This window comes from Malaclemys terrapin, chromosome 14 (assembly GCF_027887155.1).
Source record: "Malaclemys terrapin pileata isolate rMalTer1 chromosome 14, rMalTer1.hap1, whole genome shotgun sequence".
Lineage (NCBI taxonomy): Eukaryota > Metazoa > Chordata > Testudines > Emydidae > Malaclemys > Malaclemys terrapin.
The window spans coordinates 9,558,461-9,583,876 of record NC_071518.1 but is presented as its reverse complement, the minus strand read 5'-3'; the positions used below and the strand labels follow the sequence as shown (position 1 = coordinate 9,583,876).

At 40.6% G+C, this 25,416-nt stretch overlaps 1 protein-coding gene across 1 annotated transcript in view; it reads left to right on the top strand.

Annotated features, from left to right (window-relative positions):
* Positions 1-25,416, top strand: part of CDH13 (cadherin 13) — a 759,507-nt gene that overhangs the window by 424,941 nt on the left and 309,150 nt on the right. Inside the window, exon 6 of the mRNA XM_054048572.1 lies at positions 20,305-20,449. Coding sequence (XP_053904547.1) covers positions 20,305-20,449 — 145 coding nt within the window. The remainder of the gene's footprint in view (positions 1-20,304; positions 20,450-25,416) is intronic.

Sequence of the window (25,416 nt, the reverse complement as noted above, 5' to 3'; positions counted from 1 at the left end):
GTAAATAAACTGGCCGGCCCGCCAGGGTGCTTACCCTGGCGAGCTGCATGCCAAACGTTACCGACCCCTGATATACACACATGGGGATAGATCCCTAACGTTTTCATTGGCCTTTATTTCTTCTGCCGACGTGGGTTGTCTTGTTTCTGCTGCACTTTTGATTTGATTTGATTTTTTTCTGATTAAGTTTTGCAACCCTGCTGCCTCTTAACGGGAAGCTTGCTCTGCGTTGGAACTCTTGTTGAGGCTATTGTCACTCTCTTGATGACACTCATTACTGTCTTTTCAAGTGTTAAGAACAGTGAGCAGGACTTGAGCATTCTTTGGAGCGATTTAAAAGTGTATTGCCATTCTCCGTCTGTTCTTATGCATGTGTGTTTGTTGTTTTTGTTGTGCAGCATGGAGCCTAAAAATGCTGGCAGAGCTTGTGTTTTCATGCTTTTATTTCAGTCCTAGTTCCTCCTCTTTTGATTTGCTTTAATTTCACGTTTTTCTAGTGGTGATTAGACTTGATTGCTTTGGTGTATCCTGATATCCTCTCTCCCTCTCTTTTGAGGGCCTCAACATGTGTTCTCTTGTGATACGGGAAGATTTTAATTAGTATTTATATGATCATCCATAATGCTTTCTGTTTGTCTAAAGTACACATGGCTTCAATTGAAGGGCTCTACAACCATACAGATTTGAAAGCTGTCCTTTTAGTTATATTTGAAATACTCATTGGGTTTATTTTGGGATTGGACACTGGAGCGTATTTTCTCTATGTCCATAACTCCTAGATAACATTTAAAAACATGCATGATTTTAAAAGTGTTTTTGTTGTTTGTAGCTTGTGAGGACAGTCCCTAGAATTGTGCTGCTTTCTATGACAAAAACAGTTTTCAGTTCCCTTTCTTGTCTTTAGAGACATTGAGAAAAATGAGACACGGTTTTCCTAAATAAGGAGTGCTGATTAGTGTCCTTGGAAAGTAGAAAGTTGGGACATTACCTAGCATGATCCATAACTGAAGCTGATTGTAACAGGGATAAAAACAGGACATGGTAGAGTACAATACCATGGCACCCAATGTGCTAGAGAAAGGGAGAGAGAGAACTCTTTGCAGAAAAGGTCCAAAGGAGGAAGGATAATAAAATTAGGGCAGCACAAAGTGATCCCAGAAAAGACTGCAATGTGTCATATGCTGCTTCTTATGTATTCAAAGGTATATAGGGGCTTGATTTGGATGGGAATTAGGTGACTAACCTGCTTTTTGACTTTTGAAAATCCCGCTACATGCTTATCTGCTTTTTTAGGCACCTAAATACCTTGGAAAACATGACCCCATGGGGTATGTCTACACAGCCCCTGCCACCGAGCCTCCCAACTTGTGCTTGCAGGGCTCACGCTAATGCTCTGAAAAGAGCTGTGTAGACCGATCGGAGGCCAAGGGAAGTGGGTGGGTTTCAGTCTGAGCCACAATGGTCTACACCGCTATTTTTAGAGTGCTAACAGTAGCCCTTCAAGCTCAAATCTTTGACCCAGGCTGGGAAGCTTGCTGCTACGGGCTGTGTAGAGGTACCCCAAATGACTTGGCTGGCATGTAGTATGGTTCAGTTATCAGACTGGGGCCAGAAAGTCAAGCTACTTAGGGTCTAATCCTGGTTTATGATTCTGACCATCTAGATGAGTCTTAACAGTCATCTCATTTCTGTGTCCTCTCCCAGCCTTTGTCTTGTCTATTCTAATTTTAAACCTTTTGGGGCAATTGCAATTGTGACATTAGCCAGGGTACAGTCCGGACAGATGAACAGCTGTGTCTCCTCAATTCTCCAGCCTGGGATGCCTCTTATACTGCTTTGCTGTGAGAGCAATCACTCCTGATCTGTGCCCACACACAGCCTCCAGCACGTAAATCAATCCCAGCTATATTGTATGAGTGCTATAGCCAGCCACTCATGAATTACATAGCAGGCAACACCAGCAAATTCCAAGTTCCCCCAGAATTCTGTGTCTTGTACCACCCAGCACCCTCCTGGACAATAAACGCTCATATAAAGTCCATCATTTCAATAATAGAAGATGATATGCATAAATCTTGTTATCTCAAATGGAGTTTCCCAAACATGTCAATCCAGACACACACTGGTGTAGATAACACTAAAACAAGTTTATTAACTACAGAAAGATCGTTTTTAGGTGATTACAAGTAATGAGGCATAAAAGTCAGATCTGGTTACAAGAAAATAAAAGGTAAAATGCAATTAATATCTAACTTAACAAGCTAAATGAATTCAAGCAAAGGTGTCTCTCACCACAAGGTAAGAAGTCTAACTGGCAGGTTTCTTTTCAGCCAGGACCCCTCTCCCTGGTCAGTGTTTCCTTGTCCTTCAGGTGTCATTGATGCCATGGGCAGAGAGAAAGGGAGGAGTATTTTCGGGTCTCTGCTTACTTTTCTTATAGTTCTCTTTCCTTGAAAATCATCTCCAACTGAGGTTCAGAAGACACTTGCCGAAGTATAGATTTCTTTCACACACCATTTTTCCTGTTGAAGAATGGCCTCTTAACCAAGTGATATTCCATTTGATTTTGTTGACACCTGGCTGAGGGGTTAGTTTGCCTTTTGTCTTTGAGGAACTGGTTTGTGCCTGCTTTTCTAAACTTGAAACATGTCTCAGTAATCTTATACAGTAGAATCTTATAACTTTACATACAATGTTGCCACACATATTTTACCAGTACAATAATGATCAACAAACTATGAGTTTTATAATAATACCTCAAAAGGCATACTTTGTACAAAATCCATCATAGTCTTGCAAAAAGGGTGAACATATGGATACAGACAGTGACAACCATCCTACTACTTGTGTGCACTGTTCCTAGCAAAATGAGGCTGAAGTTTCAATTGGGGCCCTGAGATACTACCCTAATATTAAAATAATGATGGAGATGATTAATTACCCTGTGCCTCATTTTCCCCACCAGTAAAATGGGGATGATGATACCGGTCTGTTTCGTAGGGCTCTTGTGAGGGCCTGATTTATCAAATATTTCTAAACTATCAAAGATACTCATCTTATCTCCTAGCACAGTCCAAAACCAGACCTATGTACAGGCCAGATTAGATGCCTGCCAACTGATCCTGACTGCCAGCACTTATACTCTTTCATTCTCAACTAGAGAAGTTTATACTATCACCACCATACAGGTGTTGCCTATTCTTCTGGCGTTCCCCCTGCGTCCCAATAATGCAAAGTAGAGAATTCCAGCTGTTCATTGCATGACCTTGCACAACTCATTGAATCTCCTTTTCCCTCTACTTCTCTGTCTGAACATGGGGAGGATGCCTTCTTAATAGGGACTTTGAGGATTAATTAGTTAATGTATGTAACATGCTCTGAAGATGTGAAACACCACTTGTACAAGGTCCTAATCCTGTGTATAAAGACTTGATTTGGTATTGATATCAGTGGGAATGTGTTGTGTGCAAGGAATACAGGCTAGGGCTACAAGTGCTAAATATATTTTGTATGTGATCAGTGTTACAAACATAGCCACATAACTGCAGTTAAAGTTCTACCTGTTCCAAAATGGAATACGAGTGCCTATCTTGTATGTGCTTTATATTGACTAAATATCATTTATTACTTAGTAATCTAGTTTTGCTTTCAACACCTTTAAATATCTCTAGGCATAACTGATAGAAATATCAGATTGTTTCCCACCTTGAGTTTTTCCGCTGACTCAAAAAAACCAAAACAACCCTCCCTCCAAGAAACAACCAAACTTTGACTAACCCTGCATTAGTTGGGTTCTTTGTGATCTGAAAACCTCAAAATGCATTTTTCCAAAAAAAACCCACAACCAAACCAAAAAAGAAGTTAGTCTTGTCTTGTAGCATAAGCTGAGTTCATTTAAGTGTAAGATTTCTAGGAGTTAGTCGTTCATATTTAATGTACTCTGAAGTTTACGCCATTGTTCTCTATAATTCTTTAACATGCTTTTCTACACAGTGATCTGGTTCACAGAAAAGAACTTTTTCATGCTGACAGTAAAGAAAAAAATCTTCAACATTGGGCTCCAAGGGAAAATGGTATTTCTCCCCCTGTCCCCAACATTTGGATTCCCACAGTGATGTGAAAAATGCCTTTACTAGGACACCAATAGCATTGACGTATATACATTAGATTAGGTATTTAGAGTCTTGATCACCAAATATAGAGTCAGGCAGACATTTTAGCATATTAAAATATATTAGCAGGGACCTTGAGAGTTTTTGCCTTACTCTATGGCACTGAGCATCTTTTACCTGTAGGGGTCAGGTTGGCATATTTCCCACAACTGAGCTCCTGAAATTAGAATGAGTAGGCATTGGTGGGTTAGAACATTTACTGTTTTATGCTTCTGTGTTCCCATTATGACATCTAACAACCTGGATTTCTCCAGGCCATAGTTAGAGTTATATTCCATCATTAAAGATTTGTTTTAATGCTAACGGTAAGGAAGATTAGTATGTCAGAATTTAGTGTCTCTTTGGCAATTCTTATAATAATTACCAGGTAGAAAAATGCCCACTTTGCAAAAGTGGGTTTCAAACTAGCAGATACACTAGAGCATTTCTGTTAAGGGTGTTTTTGTTGTTTGTTTGTTTGAACTTTCAGGTTTCCAGGACTGGCTGTGGCTGAGAGTACCATTTTAATTAGTGTAGAAAGGACTATGGAGGTGATGTTGGACAGCATTTTTTGGCACTTGTGTACTTCCACCACTTGGAAAAGAGGAAAAACAAACAGTCCCTTAATTTGTTGCTGCCTTTGGGTGCTGCAGAGATCTACGATCACAAAAAAGAACTGGGGCCTGATTTTTCAGAGGAACTGAGCATTCGTAACTCTACTTGAAGGCAACAGGAGATGCAAGTGCTCAGCACTTCTGTAAAATGGGCCATTACAGAATATAAAACATGCAAGAGCTACTGGCTAGGTAATATCCCTGGAGTTCTCACCTCAAGGAAGGCCAAGTAGTATTGCATTGTGAGTAAAGCTATTTGCTGTGTAAAAAATCACTGGGGGTAAATAAACAGTAAAATAAGTAAATAATTGAATCAAATGATTCATTGCATCTGAATGGATTTGATCATCTTTTGCGTTTATATAAGATTGATCATAATGAAACATGGGATTCAGGCTGCCATACAAAATTATGTTGTTCATCTAGGTCTCCTGCTTGACCCCCCCCCCCCCCCCGACTCATTTTCTTTCAGCTGAATGTTGCTAGGATAATAAATACAATATGAAAACCTCAAAATGGATTGGGCATAGATTCTTTTTCCCCTCTCTGATCACTGCTGTATAGCACCTCTAACTGAAAAGAACATAGGTAGAGGAACCAGACAGAATTATATTAAGTGGACTTTGAGACCACTCCTATCAGCAATAAGTTAACAGTCTCTTGTTTGAACCCCAGGGAATCAGAGTGAAATCAATTCTGGAAGTATTAGTGGATTTGACTTAACACAGATAAGGCTCCATTATTTCCTGTTCCTTCAAACTGTTGTATTATTTTGTCCTGTTGTCTTCATTCCCCCTTCTCCCCCCAATAGGTTTTTTTGTCAAATGGCATCTAACTTCAAATATAATCTATATGATAGCACAACTTCTTGTAATAGATGCACATTATCTTGCTTTTCACTTGCTAAGAAGCCACTCTAATTGCCCCCCATCCCAGCTCCCCACCTCCACCCAAAAAATCATTTCATAGCAATTCAAAAGAGGAGAATAATAATAAATTAATTAATAAAAAACTTTTGAAATCTAGTGGGGCTTTAGAGATGTGTATATATAGATTCCCCCTCCCCCTTTCAATGAGTGAAGTTAGAGGGAGCAACAAACATCATTTTAACATTTACTCTTAGTTTCTTGGGAGTCCATGCTAAGCATCACTTCAGGAATCAAGACACCCTCAGATGTTGGCTGTGACCTTTTATTCTCCTTACTTGAATAATGATCTGAAATTTTTAAAAAGAGAGGGCATTAAAACTGATGAAGAATTGGAGACTATGGCTATTTATATGATGACTTTGTTAAATTCCTCCTTTTGCTCACAGAACTTTTATCAACATGTCAGCAATGCTTTGTGTCTGATGTTTCAAAGAGGTTGAAGCAATTTCTTCCTAATGAAGAATTAATTTCTGTGTAATTCTACTGGGAGTCACCAGTCTCTTTTGAAATTCTTCTTAATTTACACACACAGTTAAAATGTAGTTGTGTTAAGAGAAAGGACATTCAGAAATTGTTTTATCCTTTATAAAGCATTATGGAGCCAAATATTGCAAGCAGGACATTGGCACACTTGTGGAGTTTTGCTTGACTAGAGGGTGTAAAATTTGATCCATAATTATTTTCTGACCATACGGTCCACACTGTGTCTGGGGACATAGACCGACGCCAGCCATACCTGCAGGGGCCTAAGGCAGAGCCACGTGTGCCGGACCATGCAAGTTGGGCCATGTAGCCCAGCAATTGCAGGCACTTGTGAGCGGTGGTGAGAGGGTGGGTGTGCACATGATATTCTGGTTTTTGGATGTGGTCTGAGGGCTTCTCACACACATCACATTGTTTTCTAAATATACAACCTTCCCATTTGAATTTGAACAAGAATGCTTCAGACTTGCCCTGTAGACATTGGATATTGATGCTAGTATGGAAGTCAGCCAAGGTTTCAGTACCTTATGCCCCATTCAGTGAATGGAATATTTTGAATAATAGTTGTACTGCATATATTATAGCATGTTCAACACGCACAAAAAACCTCAACCTTTTTTCTCCAAACCCCACACATGTGCTGATTTTTTTGTTTTGTTTTTTTTATTTTTTGCTTCTTTTGTTAACGAAGATCAAAACCCTCCAAAAAAAATACAAAAAAAAAAAAAAGCTATTAAATGAATGATTAGTATAGAACCTTTTCTCATTTGTAATGCCTTTAATAATCCCTTCTTCATCATGTAGGCTGCAAATCCAACTTACAGTGTTTTTGAGACCAACCTTTAAACTGAAGCCTTTATAGCAGGTTCAATGTTATTCTGTTATTTTAATTAGTTTTTCCTAATTCTGTGAAATCCGTAGAGTTTCGAAATCTTTAGAGGTTTCTGTTTATTCATGTTGATAAATATTAAGGTTTCTAAACCCTTTTTTCCCTACAACAGGGAAATGTAAGCATCTTTGCATAAGATGACAGCTATACATATTTATACTATGAAAATGTACAATAGTCATAATATGAATGTGCTAAAATAAAATGTTTATATATTTTTCTATATATATTTTCCTAAGAACTTTACTAGTTTTTCCATAAGCCTGGCTACAATTTTTATCCGCCATTTGTGGACTATCCTATTTTTCCTGTTCTTTCTGTTAGTTATAGTAGCTCTCAAATTGTTTATTTGTGAGATAATCCATCAGCCATTTATGCCAGTATAAGATTAGTATTACTCAAGAAAAAGGGAAGAAGAAAAGTAGATTAAAAATATTATCATTTGTGATTTAATTAGCCAGGGGAGAATTTTAGTAACAATTAAAATTAGGTATTCTGTCCTCACTGATAAGATGACTAATCAGAACGGTTGGGTGTTTCTTCTAAGAAGACCTCTTTGGCATTTCACAACCTGAAGACAGCAAGAAAGATAATTTTCACATCTCAGATAGATGTGTCAGAACTGTCAGAAAGAGAACAGATTGAAGATTTATAGTAATTGTATGTTGTGAAAAAATGATCTATAATTTAGAGGAGACATTCAGAAAAGTCTTCATTCAGATAACTCTCTAGTGCTTAACATTTCCTTGCAATAATGTCTTTCCAGCAAAACATGTTGGAGATAAAACATGCATGATAAAGATAGAAACCTTTCTAAAAATAAAAGCAAATACACTCTTTTATCTTGAGCCTTTATGTGTATGAAAGAGTACAGGAATGAGAAGAGGAATTTAATAATATCTATAATTAGCACCAATATTCTGCTTTACAACTTCTAATTTCCATAATAAACATTAACTCATAAGTAGACTATATCTGCCAGATACTATGTTCCCCCTAAGAAATGCTCAGAGCCTTTGATTCCGGCACTTGACACCTTGCAGGTTGACTGCAAACACTTTCCCCAGGAGTGACATGTTGTGAACTTGAAATGCACCAATAATGTGGCTGTAGCTTGAACTGGAACCAAAAAGTTATCATATATGAAGTGTGTGTTCACTAGAAGAAAAATGAATCGAATATGTATGTAATAGGGTGGTCTTCCCCTTTAAGGGCCAGCATCCCAGCAACTGCCAGTCTTGGTCAATTAGCAAGCCCAGATGGGAAGGGAACAAGGAATTATAAAAGCCAGCAAGTGGCTCAGTTGAGTGAGGAGCAGCAGGTGGGAGATGAGCTCCTGCAGTAGGATTTGAAATAGGGGGATTGGAGGGAAGGGTGCATTTTCCTTTCGGCATAGAGGGGAACAGCTGCTGGGAGCCATAATCCTTGGTAGGCAGAGGAACCGCTTTTTTGTTTGTGTGTATTTTGCCTAAGTTTTATGTTTGAATAATAAAACTGTGCTTGGAAAGAAACTTGGGTATGGCAGTGAGGTCTTCCTAGGCTGAGGAAACAGGCCAGCAGCCTTATAATTCATTTATAAATGGGAACCTATTTTTTGAAAATAGGTGCCTTAGCAAGATGACCAAAGTCCACATCAGGATGCTCACAAGGGTGGTTTGGCATACCAACAGACATTTGGTCCCAGTTGCACCTATTCATGTCAATTTAAGGGTACATCCACATTGCAGCTGGAAGTGTGTTTCCAGCTTGTGTAAATGTACATGTGCTAGCTTTGATTGAGCTAAGCATTCTAAAAATAGCAACGAAGCCATGGTGGCATGGGTGACAACATGGGCTAGCCATCCTAATGCACTCCCATCTGAGACACAAGATATGTGTTCTGGTGGCTTGCCCCTCTTGCTGCCCATGCTCCTGCAGCTAGCTTGATCAGAGCTACTGCGTGTATGTCTAGCCAAGCTGGAAATTAGTCCTCCAGCTGCAGTGTAGCTGTACACTAAATGCGGGCTTTGAAAATTTGGCTAAATTCTCCCTTTGGGGACAATTGTGCCACCCCTCTGACATTAACTGAGCAACCACAGAACAGTCAGGGAGTGACACAGTTGTCCTTGAGGGGAAAATGTGGTCCACGCTATCTAAATATGCTGCTTACTAGCATGATTTTTAGCCTCTTTTTTTTCTTGATACTGTATAACAAACAGCTAGTATTTTCTTTGTATTTTTGTAGAGTAGAAAAGCTGGAGTAATTATTTGTTAGAAGTTATTTATAGCAACTTCTTTCTTTGTGTCCAGGCTGTTATTTTCCCTGAATTGTTCCTTTAGATAATGCAGACACCTTCTAAATAGAGCCATAAAATGTTTAGAGTGGTTCTTTATCACTTTTTTTTCCTAACCCAGTGGTCGCTAAGTGGTTTTCCCTAGTAGAGGAGTACTATATACCACCAGTCTGAAGATTAGTCTGACAAAGTTTCTCCACTCTGAACCTGCACTTAGCCAGTCATTTTAAATAAAACTAACAAACATCTCCAATGTAGACTTTCAATAAATACAGCATTAGTATACACATTCTCCAAGGAAATGGAGGGTGTTGCAGGTAGCGGTGTTACTGATTCGGTGGGGGTCATTCTTCAGTACTAAATTAGTATTGGAAACAATACTCCATTAAGATGTTCGAGTGCACTCTGCTGCTGGAAGTGCTGATGTAGCCTCTTATGGCCTATAAATGCCTTGCTGCTTTTTTACAGGACTAAGATACTTAACTGCATCTTAAAAAAAAAAATCTTCCTGGTCAGATTCTGCCAACTTAATTCCCTTTGTAGTTTCAATGGATATATATTGCTGTTCTGCACCATCTAGCATGACAGTCCGTCTACAGTTGATGTAAACCGCTTTTGCACTCCAACTCAAAAATGGCTGCCTTTCATTGAAGGGTGAAGATGGACAGCATTGTCTAGAAGAATGAACATGGGGCTGGGAGGCAGCCAATCAGGGCCAGGCTCAGCCCTATAAAAGGCTGCTCAGGAAGAGAGCAGGCAGTCTGTCCTAGGCCTTTGACAGGGGAAGGTCTGTCTCCAGGGAGGGAGACTAGCACCGCAGACAGCGCAGTGCTGGCCAGGCTCAGGGAGCAGAAAGGAGTTCTAGCCTGAGGCCTGCCAGGCTGCAGGCCCTGAAGGGAAGGGCCTAGTGGGTGCAAGGGGCCGTAGGGGAAGCGTCCCAGGGACATGGACAGATGGAGGGAGAGAAGGCGGGTAGGATGGCTGCTGTTAGAGGGTCCCTGGGTCGGGACCCAGAGTAGCGGGTGGGCCTGGGTCCCCCACCTTTCCCCCTTGTGCTGCACCGGGCTGTGGAGCAGTGGTCGAGTCAGGCTGTAACCTGCCCCCTGACGTAAGAGGGGCTAGACTTGGGGGTTGTGGCAGGCCGCTGAGGCCAGTGCACACACTCCTGTTAACTCCCCCCTCCTCTCCCCCTCGGAAGGGGGTGTGGATGGACTAAGGGGCACTGCTGGAGGGCAGTGGTCCGGAAGAGGACGCTATGAGTTGGTGAGCGATGTGGGCTCAGACGCCAACCGAGGGCGAGACAACAGAAGGGACACCACCAGGAGGGGGCGCTCCACTGGACAGAGCTAATTACTGAGACAACCAGTAGGAGGCGCCAGGGGGTGAGTCCCAACACTGTCACAGTATAGAACAGAATAGTACACTGAAGACTGATCTATTGTTTATGCTGCTGTCATATAAACCTGCTACTTTTTTGATAATATTTTGGGGGGCTACATTAGTAAATAGCTGCTGGCATGTGTCTAGTAAGTGAAGGCAAACTTCCATTTTAATGGGATTTAACTACCCAAGGCAAATTATCAGACTGATTCTTTGAAGCAAATTGATCTTAATGTTGGATTTAAAAGGCGATGGTAGGGAGGACATTATCCAGGTACTAAAGAATTTAAGTTTTTCTCTGAGTTTTTGAAGAGGAAGGTCAAGAAGAGGTATGTAAACTGCCTCACTGGTTGACTTTCCAATGTACGCAGCCATACTATGTAAATTACTGGAGCAGGACTGCAGTTGCCTGAGAGTGAGATGAAAAGTATAGTAGAGAGGCCTCATGGCCTGAGCCATCTCCTTTACGAGCATGAATAGACTTGTGTTGTTGGATGTACTCAACTAAAAGTTCCAAGCACAAAATAAAGAAGAGTAGGATAATGAGCAAACTTGATGGGTGCTACCAACATTCTGTGAAGTCAATTAGATTCCTCCAAAACCTAGATGCAAATGTAAATATAAACAGTTGCTCACCACAGTCAGGAGCTTTTTCCTATACTCTGTGAAAGGTGATGATGTGGGGTTTCATGAGATTAACATGGAGGTTATGTGAGTATCTACCTTTTTATAAATCCTGTGTAATACAGGAATTATTAAAATCAGGATGATGGATTGACTATGAGTGGCAGCACTTTCACAAAAATATTAATTTCACTATTAAAAAGAGATCTGGATCTTTTTGACGTGCTGTCCTGGGTATCTTTTTTACTTCTGAACCTGAGAGACTCTCTCTTCCGATATGGTGAGTGAAGTTTGATGAGAAGCTAAAAAGCAAATTAAACAGTCCTGTTTGGAATGGAAAGTATTGAGAGGTAATTGTCTTGTAAAATTCAGATTAAAATTCATTATTGCTTGAGATTTGCATCTTCTTTATTGCTTCTAAACCTCTACCTGTTCTGTCGGTCTGCGAAACTCTGCCCTGTGTTTCTCACCCAGGCTAGGGACATTAGACCAAAAAGGGGCCCATATCTTAAGTCTGTGAGCTATAGTGTTTCCAATAAACACTCCCAACTTTATATCACCCTGAAGGTGGTCTGCATATATCTTCCTTAACACTGAGACCACGGGACTAGGCTTGACTCTACCTGAGAGTATGAGAGAAGAAGCTTGCTAGTGTGCGCACAATGAAGGTACTGTTCAATGACTTTTCATATTCAGACATCTAAAGGGTAGTCATTCTTCCCAGTTTTTCTTGTAATAATGTAAATAGCTTTAGAGAGCCTTGGACTGTTTGCTGATTTGGGCAAGCCTGCCTATTTGTTTAACAAGGGTCATTGGTTCCAAGAATTATTCTGTTGGAAGTCAGGTGTTGTACACATATCTTGAACCACAGCTTTAAGCATTTCCAGTCTTGAGGGAGGTGAGTCTTCTGGGCAAAGGTGCTCTGACTGGACCTCATTCCCAGAGGTTCTGAACACCCCCAACTCCTACTGACTCCAGTGGGAGTTTTGGGAACTTGGCATTCTGCATATCTGTCTTTCTCTCTAGGCATTTTTACCCTATTACTCTGAGATCTGAATGAAGAATGTAGTAGAAGGCTTCTATATTTGCTTAATAGCCAGTGCATGATTTTCATTGTCAGCCAAGGCAGGGTTTAAGCACCAGTTAGAGAGCCAACTCTCTGGAACACTCGCACCATGTGTACAGAGTGATGGTAATAATGGGTCATAAGAAGTGTGCTACAGGCTAGCAGTTTAGAAAGCAATCTCAGGGGATGAGGGGACAAAAGAAACAATCAGTTGGTGATCAAGATATGTACTATACAAAGAGAGTAAAGAAATCCATCATAATCTGTACACAAGATCAAGCAGAAGTCAGATAAGAACTGTTGGGTTTGATATGGGGCATACGTGTTGACCAACAAGACCTCACAACCTGGGTGGGATCTTTGTACTAAAATGAACCATCTCAATCCCTCGCTTTTACCTTGATATGGATGTGGTTTATAAATAAAAATAACAACCCCCTCTTTCCCTCCTTATTTTTTGAAAATTGATGAAGAATGCAACGCTTAAACAACCATGAACTAGACAGCTTACCATGTTCTGTGTTGGTGAGGTGGTCTCTTGTATAAAACCAGCCGAAGTCTGGTTCTTTATCAACCTAGTTTAATGCTTGCCATTCCCACTGACTTATTTATTTTCTTGACACTGTGAGATCTGATATTAAAAGCTATTTGGAACCTTGCTTTTGAAGGTTCATAGATTCCAATGCCAGAAGGGACTATTGCGATGATCTAGTCTGAGATCTCACGTAACACAGCACAGTGAACTTCCCAAAAATAATTTCTGGAGCAGATCTTTTAGAAAAAAAATTCAATGTTGATGAAAAATGGTTAGTGATGGAGAGTCCACCACAACCCTTGTTAAATTGTTCCAATGGTTCCTCTTACTGGTAAAAATTTACACCTTATTTCCATTCTAAATTTGTCTAGCTTCAAATTCCAGCCATTGGATCATGTTAAAGGAATTACACCCCTAGGAATTGATTTTTTTATCAGATTCCTCCTATTGTCACCTTTCCAGAAGTATAACTGCCCATGCCCGCTGTACCTTCACATGACCTTACCACCAGCAATGGCTTGCAAAACATTTGTAATCTAATAAAATAAGCTACCAATACTGCCAAAAATGAAAAAGGGGTCAGGGGAGGAAAATAACATGGCTGAGAGTCAGGAGCAGTCTGGGGAGAGGAGTCAAGCTCCAAAACAACCAGGGACATGTCATTCACTATTCATTTTCAGGGTAGCTCTGTGCAGTGGCATTGTGACACAGCAGTGCAGGTACAAGATTGAACTTTAATTCATGGCACCCATAACACAATATGGGTCAGGGTACAGAAAATGTTAATAATCCTGTGACATGAAATTGACTTCAGGGACTAATGTTAAACAAGTCTTGGAAAGTGAGGATCAAATGTTCTCTATGAAACATCTCATTCTGCATAGGCCAGCGGGGCAACTCAGCCTGTGAAGCACCAGCTGCCAGGAGATGTATACGTGCCAGAGATATTGGCTAGCTCCTCAACCCTTAAACAATATATATTGTAGATCATAGGGAGAGTGGGCAGGGTTTTACAAGAATGGCATCGAGCAAGAGGGCATCCAAATCAAGACTGGGATAGCAGAGGCTCGTAAAATGGACTGAGGCAGTGCTCAGAGATTTTGTGGGAGCAAATAGTCTATTCAGAGCATAAATATTGTGCTTCTCTCACTCACACCCATCATAGTACTATATAAAAGTGAAATGTGCATACAAGCATAGCAGAATGTGCTGCGATAAGATCATAAGCCATCCATCTTAATAAACGAATTAGAATTCTGACCTAATCCTATCCCAATAGGTTTCATTGCTAACCTATAAATAACTTATATCAGGCACCATGAGTAGGAATAAATTAACAGAATAAACAAACCACTTAAAGCACTCTCGGGCCCCTGCTGCTATTGCTATCTCTTGGGAGGGAACTGAGAGAGTGAAGGTAACTTTTGTACTCAGGCTCTTGTTCCTCCTGGTTTATCTCCTAGAAGAGTTAAGCAGGGAGAAGTAGAGTGGGTGCAGATGGTAGCTTGCTTTCTGGGGTCCTCATTGCTGTTTCTAATCTCTCACTTTGGACGTGTTGAGGGAGAGATTTCAGAGTAGCAGCCGTGTTAGTCTGTATGCATCCGAAGAAGTGGGCTGTAGTCCACGAAAGCTTATGCTCTAATAAATTTGTTAGTCTCTAAGGTGCCACAAGTACTCCTGTTCTTCTTTTTGAGGGAGAGAGAAATTTGTCAGGGCTCAGCTGATGCATGCACAGGTAGAAGGTGGCCATAATCTGGACAACCATTTTCTTCCACCCAGTAGAAAGTATCTCCCCCTTTTGCCAGGCGGTGTCAGGAATAAATCAATGGGAAAAAAGTGCTTCCGTCTGATAAATGCTTGATACCAGCAAGCATGCTCTTATCTAAAACTACTATTTATTAGATATTATGTGTACACACACACACACACACACGGTTTAGGACATCCCAGATATAGTTACCCACAGTCTGAGATGGTTTCACGTGATCACTAATGAGGCTTCCAGAGGTCCTCTTTCCATCCAGCTGATGGAGAGTTTAGATGTCAGCTCCTTGTCCTTGGAAAAGCTCCCTTGCACGGCTGAGGTATTTACTTTTACTTAATGTTTTATAGCTAACTTTAACAAAGCACATAATCTATAGTGACTACTAGTGGGTCAGCATAATAACCTCTACTGAGTCACCAATTCTCAAACTACTCATTATCTCAAAACTTTTCTAGTATTTCTAGCCAAAACAACAATATGTCAGGGGTACCTAAAACCAAGGTTGCTATTCATTCACTCTCTTCCATAACTTTCTGACCCATCTTCCCATTCTAATTAACAAACTGCAAGTATGCAGCTGCCTGACCTTGTCTCAAAGAGGCCTAAGATTTCCTAGCTATGTGATGCTTGGTTTTCAGCTGTCAGTGGCTGAACATACTAAATGGCTCCCTGCAGTACTGTCCAGTTCTGGGGTACATGCAGGAATGTCAAATAACACTGACAATACATTCGGGCATTACAGAACACACACAATAGAGAATTCCTGACCTATGGAGTTTATAATCTAAAAGACAGAGATGGATAAGATAGACTGCCCAAAGAGACCAGATGTTAACTTAGTATTTTTGTTCACTTTATAGCTTCGCTTCTAAAATGTTAGGAGGGTACAGGATGATTGACTGATCTGGGAGAGACTCTGTGGGCATCACAGAAGGTGTGAATCTTCGGTTGGAGTCTGAGGGCCTTGCAGACAGAGATTGGGATTGCACATGGGGCGGAAGCAAGGTGGAAGGCATGAAAACAAGGGTGGGAGAAGGAATTGAAGAGGCTGTGGAAACTGCAGGACTGGCTCTAACTTTTTTGCCGCCCCAAGCCAAAAAAAAAAAAAAAAAAGCACCGCTCCGCCGTAACAACCCCCACGAGCACCACACCGCTCTGCCCCACCGAAACAAACCCCCCGAGCACCGCCCTGCCCCGCCAAAACAACAACCTCCCCCGAGCGCCGCCCTGCCCTGCTGAAACACCCCCCTGAGCACCGCGTCACTGAAACAAACAACAACAAAAAAACTTTGAGCGCCGCCCTGCCAAACAAAACAAAACCAAAAAACCCCGAGTGTTGTCCCGCCACCCGAAGATTGGCTGCCCCTTACAAGGTGTCACCCCAAGCACGTGCTTGGTCGGTTGGTGCCTGGAGCTGGCCCTGGGAGACTGGCAATGATGGACGGAAGGAAGCAAGGGATGAAATGTGCTTCTCAAGCTAGAAACTGATCTGGATCTGTGAAGAGACAAATTAATCCTATGATGTGAGTTCATGAAAAACATCATGTGACCTTTTTCAGCAATTTTGGCTAAGTCTATCTGAGAGGCTTAGCTAAGTAATATGTGTAAAATGCTTTGAAAACATTACATGTTTAGTATTAATAATAGCAGCAACTCCTAGATTGTTAAAATGACCATTGTTTATTTTAATAGTTAACAATGAGGTGATGGGTGAACTTCAAGATCAGTGCTTCAGCTCAAAATGAGCATGCTATAAAACAGTCCTCCATTCAGTCTCTGATCCTACATTTGATTGCAGGAAGGTAGACTGCTGTTCCCATGCAGGGCCCCATTGACAGTGCACAGATATTGCAGGATTGGAGCTCAAGTCTTGACTTTTTTTGTCAGACAACTAGTAAATTTGCTTGCCCATGCACGCAGTTGCTACAAATCAGATCCTCAATATTCACTTACTCATAAACTAGAACAGCTCCTTCTGTCAATGTAAATACTACATGAATTTACCAGATACAAGTGTGGCATTGATCTGTTGTTTTAGGTAAATCTTCAGCATGTTGGAAAATAATTTTTTTAAAAGTTCAGAGGATGGTGGTTGTGGTGAGATATCCAAAGGAGTGGAATGAGGTTTAGCTCCACTGGAGAGTGGGTACCATTCTTATCAAAGCAATGGGGTTGTGACTGGGGAGGGTAACTTTAGTTTCAGGACAAGACTCCATAGGACACTCATTAGTGAAGACTGTGCTGCATCAAACCCAATTCTGATCAATGCCCCAGGCATGATCTAGAATCTAGATTTTTTTTTTTTGTCAGTGGAAGCTTTTGCACCCTTGGTTAAAGTGATATAATCAAGGGCTGAATTTAGCATCACATTGAAATTGTATTAAGAAGTGACAACAGATCAGGGACAACCCATGAAATTAATAGCTATTCATTTAAAGTTACCATCCTTCACAGTTTAGCTAATATAGCTGATAATACCAGAGAGATTCCCAATCCTTTTCTTTTAATTTTATTGCAAACTGTCTGTTCCCAAAAGACAGCAACACTTTATGATCAAAAATGTCACCAAGAAGCAGTCTATTTTAACTGTACCTTCTCAAAGCCTGGAAGAAGGCAAATGCAGTGCCCATCTTTAAAAAATGGAAGAAGAAGGATCCGGGGAACTATAGGCCAGTCAGCCTCACCTCAGTCCCTGGAAAAATCATGGAGCAGGTCCTCAAGGAATCAATTCTGAAGCACTTAGAGGAGAGGAAAGTGATCAGGAACAGTCAGCATGGTTTCACCAAGGGCAAGCAATGTCTAACTAACCTAATTGCCTTCTATGATGAGATAACTGGCTCTGTGGATGAGGGGAAAGCAGTGGATGTGTTATTCCTTGACTTTAGCAAAGCTTTTGATACGATCTCCCACAGTATTCTTGCCGGCAAGTTAAAGAAGTATGGACTGGATAAATGGACTATAAGGTGGACAGAAAGCTGGCTAGATTATCGGGCTCAATGGGTAGTGATCAATGGCTCCATGTCTAGTTGGCAGCCGGTTTCAAGCGGAGTGCCCCAAGGGTCGGTCCTGGGGCCAGTTTTGTTCAATATCTTCATTAATGATATAGAGGATGGTGTGGACGGCACCCTCAGCAAGTTTGCAGATGACACTAAACTGGGAGGAGTGGTAGATATGCTGGAGGGTAGATATAGGATACAGAGGGACCTAGAGAAATTAGAGGATTGGGCCAAAAGAAATCTGATGAGGTTCAACAAGGACAAGTGCAGAGTCCTGCACTTAGGACGGAAGAATCTCATGCACTGCTACAGCCTAGGGACCGAATGGCTAGGCAGCAATTCTGAAGAAAAGGACCTAGGGGTTACAGTGGATGAGAAGCTGGATATGAGTCTAAAGTGTGCCCTTGTTGCCAAGAATGCTAACAACATTTTGGGCTGTATAAGTAGGGGGCATTGCCAACAGATCAAGGGATGTGATCATTCCCTTCTATTCGACATTGGTGAGGCCTCCTCTGGAGTAATGTGTCCAGTTTTGGGTCCCACACTCCAATTTTTCCACATCTTTCTTGTAAAGAGTCCAGCGGAGGGCAACAAAAATGATTAGTGGGCTGGCGCACATGACTTATGAGGAGAGGTTGAGGGAACTGGGATTGTTTAGTCTGCAGAAGAGAAGAATGATGGGGGATTTGATAGCTGCTTTCAACTACCTGAAAGGGGGTGCCAAAGAGGATGGATCTAGACTGTTCTCAGTGGTAGCAGATGACAGAACAAGGAGTAATGGTTTCAAGTTGCAGTAGGGGAGGTTTATGTTGGATATTAGGAAAAACTTTTTCACTAGGAGGATGGTGAAACATTGGAATGGGTTACCTAGGGAGGTGGTAGAATCTCCTTCCTTAGAGGTTTTTAAGGTCAGGCTTGACAAAGCCCTGGATGGGTTGATTTAGTTGGAGATTGGTCCTGCTTTGAGCAGAGAGTTGGACTAGATGACCTTCTGAGGTCCCTTCCAACCCTGATATTCTATGATTGTATGATGAACTGAAAATCCAGTTAGCATCCCAGAGTCCACAACATGAACACAGGCAAGCTGTTTTCTGAGAACTGCCATACTAGTAACAGCTGATAGATTGTTGTGTGTGTTAAGCAGGGTTGATATGAAAGGAAAACCTGAAAATGGACCTGAATGGTAGGTTTGTTGAGTGCTGGAGGTTGCTAAGGTTTTGTGAAGAATGTTTATTACTCAAGAGTGGAGCCTTTCAAAACGACACAATTCATTACCACATGATGTACGGTATGCACTGTATCAACCCTCAGCTGCTAAGCAAACACATTCATAAACGTACAATGCCCTTCAAGGTAAAGGTCATCAGACGTGTAGTTTTCTATTATAATATATGCATCATTCCATTTTGACAAAAAACACTTGTTTTGTTCAATAACCATTGGCTATGGTCATAGTGGGCCAATTTTTTAGATTCTCCCCCCCCCCAGCAGAATACTTGTTGTTTAGCTTCTGAGGCTATTTAAGCTGTTTCAGAAATTTACAATAGAAATCCCAAACATTTAGTTCAAAAGCTTTGTGTTTTAATTCTAATCAGTTAACACTGCATTGTTTCTGACACTCTTAGCCAAAATCCCAACCAGATCTGAATGGTTCCTTTTGCTTTCCCAGCTTTTTGTGCCAAAAGACTATAGTACTGTTATACCCCAGATGCAGAAATAGGCATTGATTGCAGTGAATCTCTGTTATTACTGTCTCTGTGTTCATGGCTGAGATACCAATTCATAACACTGGAACAAAAGCCAGCTGCCACGGAAAGGGAAAGAAATGTCTCTTGCATTACATGCCTCAGGTTTTTGCTGCACCATGACTTTGAGGAGGTATGTTCTGTTGAATTTGACATGTCAACGAACTAGTGGCTGTTGATTTCACAATTTCCCATTTCTGCTACATAAAAATAAATAAATAAACAAAGAGGAGACATAAAGAAGTGTTGAAGGCAGCAGTGACTTGTCATGAAAGTTATGACGTAACATAATTGAAATATTACCATTAGAGCTATTTCCTCCATACCTTTCTTTCAAGGACAAAATACATAGAGATGGAATCAAATTTTGTGCTGATTTACTCTACTCCCTCATCAAGGAGGGAATTTATTTACTCTGCAAAAGGGTTGCTCTTACCTTTTTCTTATAACATCCTATTTATATCTTCTAATACTCAGTTAACAAGGATCTTGCAATTTATTTTTGGTACTGTATGTTTCCCTTTGAAGGAAATAGACTGATTCTAAGCAAATATTCACTTCATTAATATCAAATTATGTTTCTTTTTTTCTCTCCTTCACTGGGTTCTTTAGCAAATTTAGCAATTCAGTTGCAGACTACCCAATGAGGGTCACCATATGAATCTCTCTTGCTTGCATTCAAAACCATTTTGCTTCTAGCCCAGTCCTAGAGAATCTCCCTTGAGACTGAAGTACTAAATTTGCCAGTGGCTTGTTCCAGCAAAAATGCTGATGTAAGCTTTTCTTTTCCTTGCTCCTTGCTTATGTCATGATAATGAACTAACTCATATATTCCTATCTCTTTGCTCATTCAGCTGCAAGTTGAGATCACTGATGTCAGCGGCAAAAGTATTGAAGGCCCAGTCCTTCTAGATATCATTGTTATTGACCAGAATGACAACAGACCCATCTTCAGGGAAGGACCATACGTTGGACATGTCATGGAAGGGTCACCTACAGGTATGTCGGTGTCATTCATGCTTCTGTAAACTACTGTATGTTTTATAGGCCATATACTGCTTTCTGATACACCTCTACCCCGATATAACACGACCCAATATAACACAAATTCGGATATAACGCGGTAAAGCAGCGCTTCAGGGGGAAGGGGGGGCAGTGCACTCCAGTGGATTAATGCAAGTTCGATATAAACGCGGTTTCACCTATAATGCGGTAAGATTTTTTGGCTCCCGAGGACAGCGTAATATCGAGGTAGAGGTGTACCTGCACATTTGTTCCATTGCAGAAGGATACTTGCTGACTGTGTGTGATGGGTGTGGCTCATTAATTTCTCCCTGCCCTTTGGGCAGAGGGTAATTGTCTCTGGGATGCTGCAGGGAAACCCTAGAAACAACATAGTTTGAGAAGGATGCTCAGTCTGAGGTTTTGTTGCTCTTATCTGAGTTATCAAGAGAGACAAACTGCAGGATGGGATTAAGGTTGGGATTGAATACATCCCATATTGACTGAGTTCAGGGGGGAACTCTACCTGTTCACATTCAGATTGGCTCCTGGCAGGATTTATTTGCATATGCAATGCCTGTAGTAGGTAAATGATGAGAATAAATAGAATGTGTATTGAAAAATATGCTGATATTGTAGGGCTTGTTGAGATATTGCAACATTGTACATATTTGAACACAGTTCAAATAAAAATACACGGTGTAGACTAGAGCCAGTATGAACATTTTCTGATCATTTCTAATGTAGATTTGATGATGCTCATGTGTGCTTCTCATGGCATTTTCTGTAAAACTAGGGGGTCTTGGAATTTGGCAAGGACATGTGTTCTAACTTGGATACCCAGACTCTCTATCTAAATTTCTCCCGGAGTTACAACTCAATACATTTCTCTTCAGTTCCTGCCCTCAGATGTTGTGCAAAGTTGCTGTGAGTTGTTCAACAGCTGTTGTATTCCAATGCAGAAGTATTCCCACTTCAATTGTGAATGATAATTATATTATCAGAAAATATAAACAAGTTAATTCTGATCTCATTGAAACCTGTGCTGCTAGGGAAAATGCCTGTTAAAATCACTGGAGTGACAGTGGTGTGAGATTAAGATTGGGCCATCCGTCTGTATGTCTATATCTATCTATCTATGTATTGTTATAGATATGTAGATATATCAAATAAAGAGCTAAATCCTGTATTGGGAGCTGTGGCTGGATGAAGACTGCAGGATTGTCCTGTGTTTTAACAGATTTGGCTATAATCACACTAGAATCTTTCAGGATGAAAACTGAAATCAAATATATTATACCATTATGAACAATTAACGTTAATTTCACTTTTATATAGGGTGTGCTGTGTTTAGTGTGAACTGGGAAAATCATTTTGTACTCCCTCTTTAATGTATTAAACCTTTGGTAAGCCTATATATTAATCTTTGTTCAAACTTTATCATTGGTGGAGCTTTTAGGAATCATCTGACCATATCAGCAATTATATGTACTAGTACATGGTTATGCTTCCCTCCTTGGCTTTGGACTTGAATTGCATTATAAGCTGCTATCCCATAAGATTAACACAGAGCGGTATTAAGATAAATGTGTGATGTTGATTATTGCAATATTTAAAAGCAGGCTAAGAACCAACAGGACAATTTAAAAAATTGGCCAAATTTTCATTCGAACCAGAGATAAATTAGAGTCCTGTTTAGAAGTATAGTATAGCTATCCAAGTGGAAAATCAACTATTTTCTAACATTGTTTTCTGTATAGTTCAGTTTGTAGTGAACTGTAAAGAATCCAAAACAAATCTTCCCGAAAGTTCCTCTTTACTTTCCCCTCCTTCCGCACTCCATTGTAATGGAATTAATGAAACAAGAGTTTCATGGCTATTGACTGCATATGCACAGCTGTCAGAGTTCCTCTGAAATTCCTTTGTACAAACTAATCAATAGTACATAACGGAGTATGACTACCTAATGAGATCGAGTGACCGGTTTCAATGCATTTTTTTTTATTTAAACTGCAATGTAAGCGGTTTCTGAGTATGCATAGTTAAATCTATCATCCACAATGCCTGCTAATGACTTCCATTCCTTTCTACAGACAGCTCTGTGCTATTTAGGAGTCACAGGGTTAACAACAACAACAACCCAACACCCTTCACAGTTGATTTCAAACATACAAACCAACAAAGCCTTTAAATATTCTGAAAATAGATCAGATGGCAAGGACTCCAGAGCCAGTGGAAGCAAATTTCTGCAAATCCATATTTATAGTATTCTTTTTTGGGGGGGAGGAGAGTGGGAACAACAACAACTCCTAGCTTTAAAAATAAGTCCTGAAGATTCTTTTCCCTGAGTTCCTCAGCAAGGGGAAAATAGGATCATTTTTTATTTTATTTTTTTAACTTCCAAAATAAACACAAAAAGTAATTGGTACTGGAGAAACAATTTTATCCACTACACAGGTTACAATCTGAAAATTATTCTTTCTCAGTGTGCACACTCATTATTAAAGCGCTCGCTTGCATCGGGGTGTGATGTTCTAGGAATCTGTATCTCTAGCACACCCTGTGTGCAGTTTAGCCCTCTGTCTGAGACATTTCTAAGTCCAACCCCTTTGGGGACAACAAAAGCTCAAACTGGTAATCATAGTCTCTTAACAAATCTACCTTTCTCTGGGCTCCATCTTCAATTTCCTTCAGCTACTCCAGATTTTTATCCCCCAGTTCTGATGTTGAGCACTGGCCTCTCAGAATGAGTCTTGCTGAAGTCTCTGCTCACATGGAGACTCTGGCTCTGGCAATTTTACGGGAGTCCCTCTTCTCTCTGTGGTTCCTCCCTTCAGAGTGCACTCTTTCCCCTTTCATAGGGCCCAGGTGCCCATTAAGTTATCATCTGATGTCTCCAACTCCTGACCCTCTGGGTCAGGATCAGCTAATTGGGTACATCTATTGTACCTGTGCCATACTTAATTGATTATTAACTCCCTTCCAGCCCGTGATAGGGCTTCACTCCATCACACGCTTACTTGGGGAAGATATAACTGCTTTATACTTGTTCGGTGCTAAAACAGAGACATGTTCTGGTTTCTATTAATTCCTACAGTGAAGAAGAACAATCAACATGGAAAATATATATTAGTTGGTTTCAAAATATTTAGTGAGTGTGGTGAAAGGGACTATAACTTGGGTTATTAGGAGGAAATTGAGTGAGATAAAATTTTGGCTAGGCATCAAGGAAAACAACCTGAAAGCTCTTAGGCTGTGGAATAGTGTTCCGTGGGACATTACTGAATCATTTTTGTCTGCAACATTTACATTAAATTAGAATGGCCAATGCACTCATGCAGCAGTTTTATATTGACAGGAAATGGAGCCCATTGTGCTTAGCACTGTACGAATATGGAACAAAAAGAAAGTCCCCACCCTAAGAAGCTTACAATCTAAGTATAAGACAAGAGAAGGATATGGCTGTGGAAATACAAGGATACAATATTGGTTGACAGGATAGACAGTGGTCTCTGCACTGCCAATGCTTTACTGCTGTCAAGTTTCTCGAGGGTCATGAATTAAACTTGGTGTGGAAGACCCCCATGGCCAATCCATCTCCAATCTCATGTTTCTATAATTACTTTCCCCAGCCATTTGAAGTCCTGACATGCCTTGTTAGCATTTTGTCTTGTCATGTAGGACAAGAGAATGCATTTACTTTTATTTATAGGTTGTGCAGTAATCCCTAATATAAGCATTGAGTGCAGCTTCAGAGCCATGGCAATGCATTTGAACAAGAAATCTTTCAGATCTCAGAGAGAGAGAGAGGAAAAGTAAGGTAACTTACTTGCAAAGAGCTACAAAGGGATCTCACAAAGCTGGGTGATTGGGCAACAAAATGGCAGATGAAATTCAATGTTGATAAATGCAAAGTAATGCACATTGGAAAACATATTCCCAACTATACATATAAAACGGGCAGGGGACTGGACTCGATGACCTCTCGAGGTCCCTTCCAGTCCTATAATCTATGAATCTATGAATCTATGAAAAATTAGCTGTTACCACTAAAGAAAGAGATCTTGGAGTCATTGCGGATAGTTCTCTGAAAACATCCGCTCGATATGCAGGGGCAGTCAAAAAAGTGAACAGAATGTTGGGAATCATTAAGAAAGGGATAGATTATAAGACAGAAAATATCATACTTCTTCTATATAAATCCCAGGTACACCCACATCTTGAATACTGTGTGCAGATGTGGTCGCTCCATCTCAAAAAAGATATATTGGAATTGGAAAAGGTTCAGAAAAGGGCAACAAAAATGATTAGGGGTATGAAATGCCTTCTGTATGAGCAGAGATTAATAAGATTGGGACTTTTCAGCTTTGAGATGACTCCAGAGATGACTAAGGGGGAGGGGATATGATAGAGGTCTATAAAATCATGACTGGTGTGGAGAAAGTAAATAAGGAAGTGTTATTTTCTCCTTCTCATAATACAAGAACTAGGGGTCACCAAATGAAATTAACAGGCAGCAGGTTTAAAACAAACAAAAGTAAGTATTTTTTCACACAATGCACAGTCAATCTTTGGAACTCCTTGCCAGAGGATGTTGTGAAGGCCAAGACTATCACAGGGTTCAAAAAAGAACTAGAAAAGTTCATGGAGTATAGGTCCATCAATGGCTATTAGCCAGGATGGGCAGGGATGGTGTCCCTAGCCTCTGTTTGCCAAAAGCTGGGAATGGGTGACAGAGGATGGGTCACTTGATGATTACATGTTCTGTTCATTCTTTCTGGGGCACATGGCATTGGCCACTGTCAGAAGACAGGATACTGGGCTAGATGGACCTTTGATCTGACCCAGTATGGCCATTCTTACGTTCTTATATTCACTGTGGATTTAACTTATCTTTGCCAAAACCTCACATCCCGATGAGAAAACACAGCTCAGTCTAGATGTGTATAAGTGGAAGGCTGTGA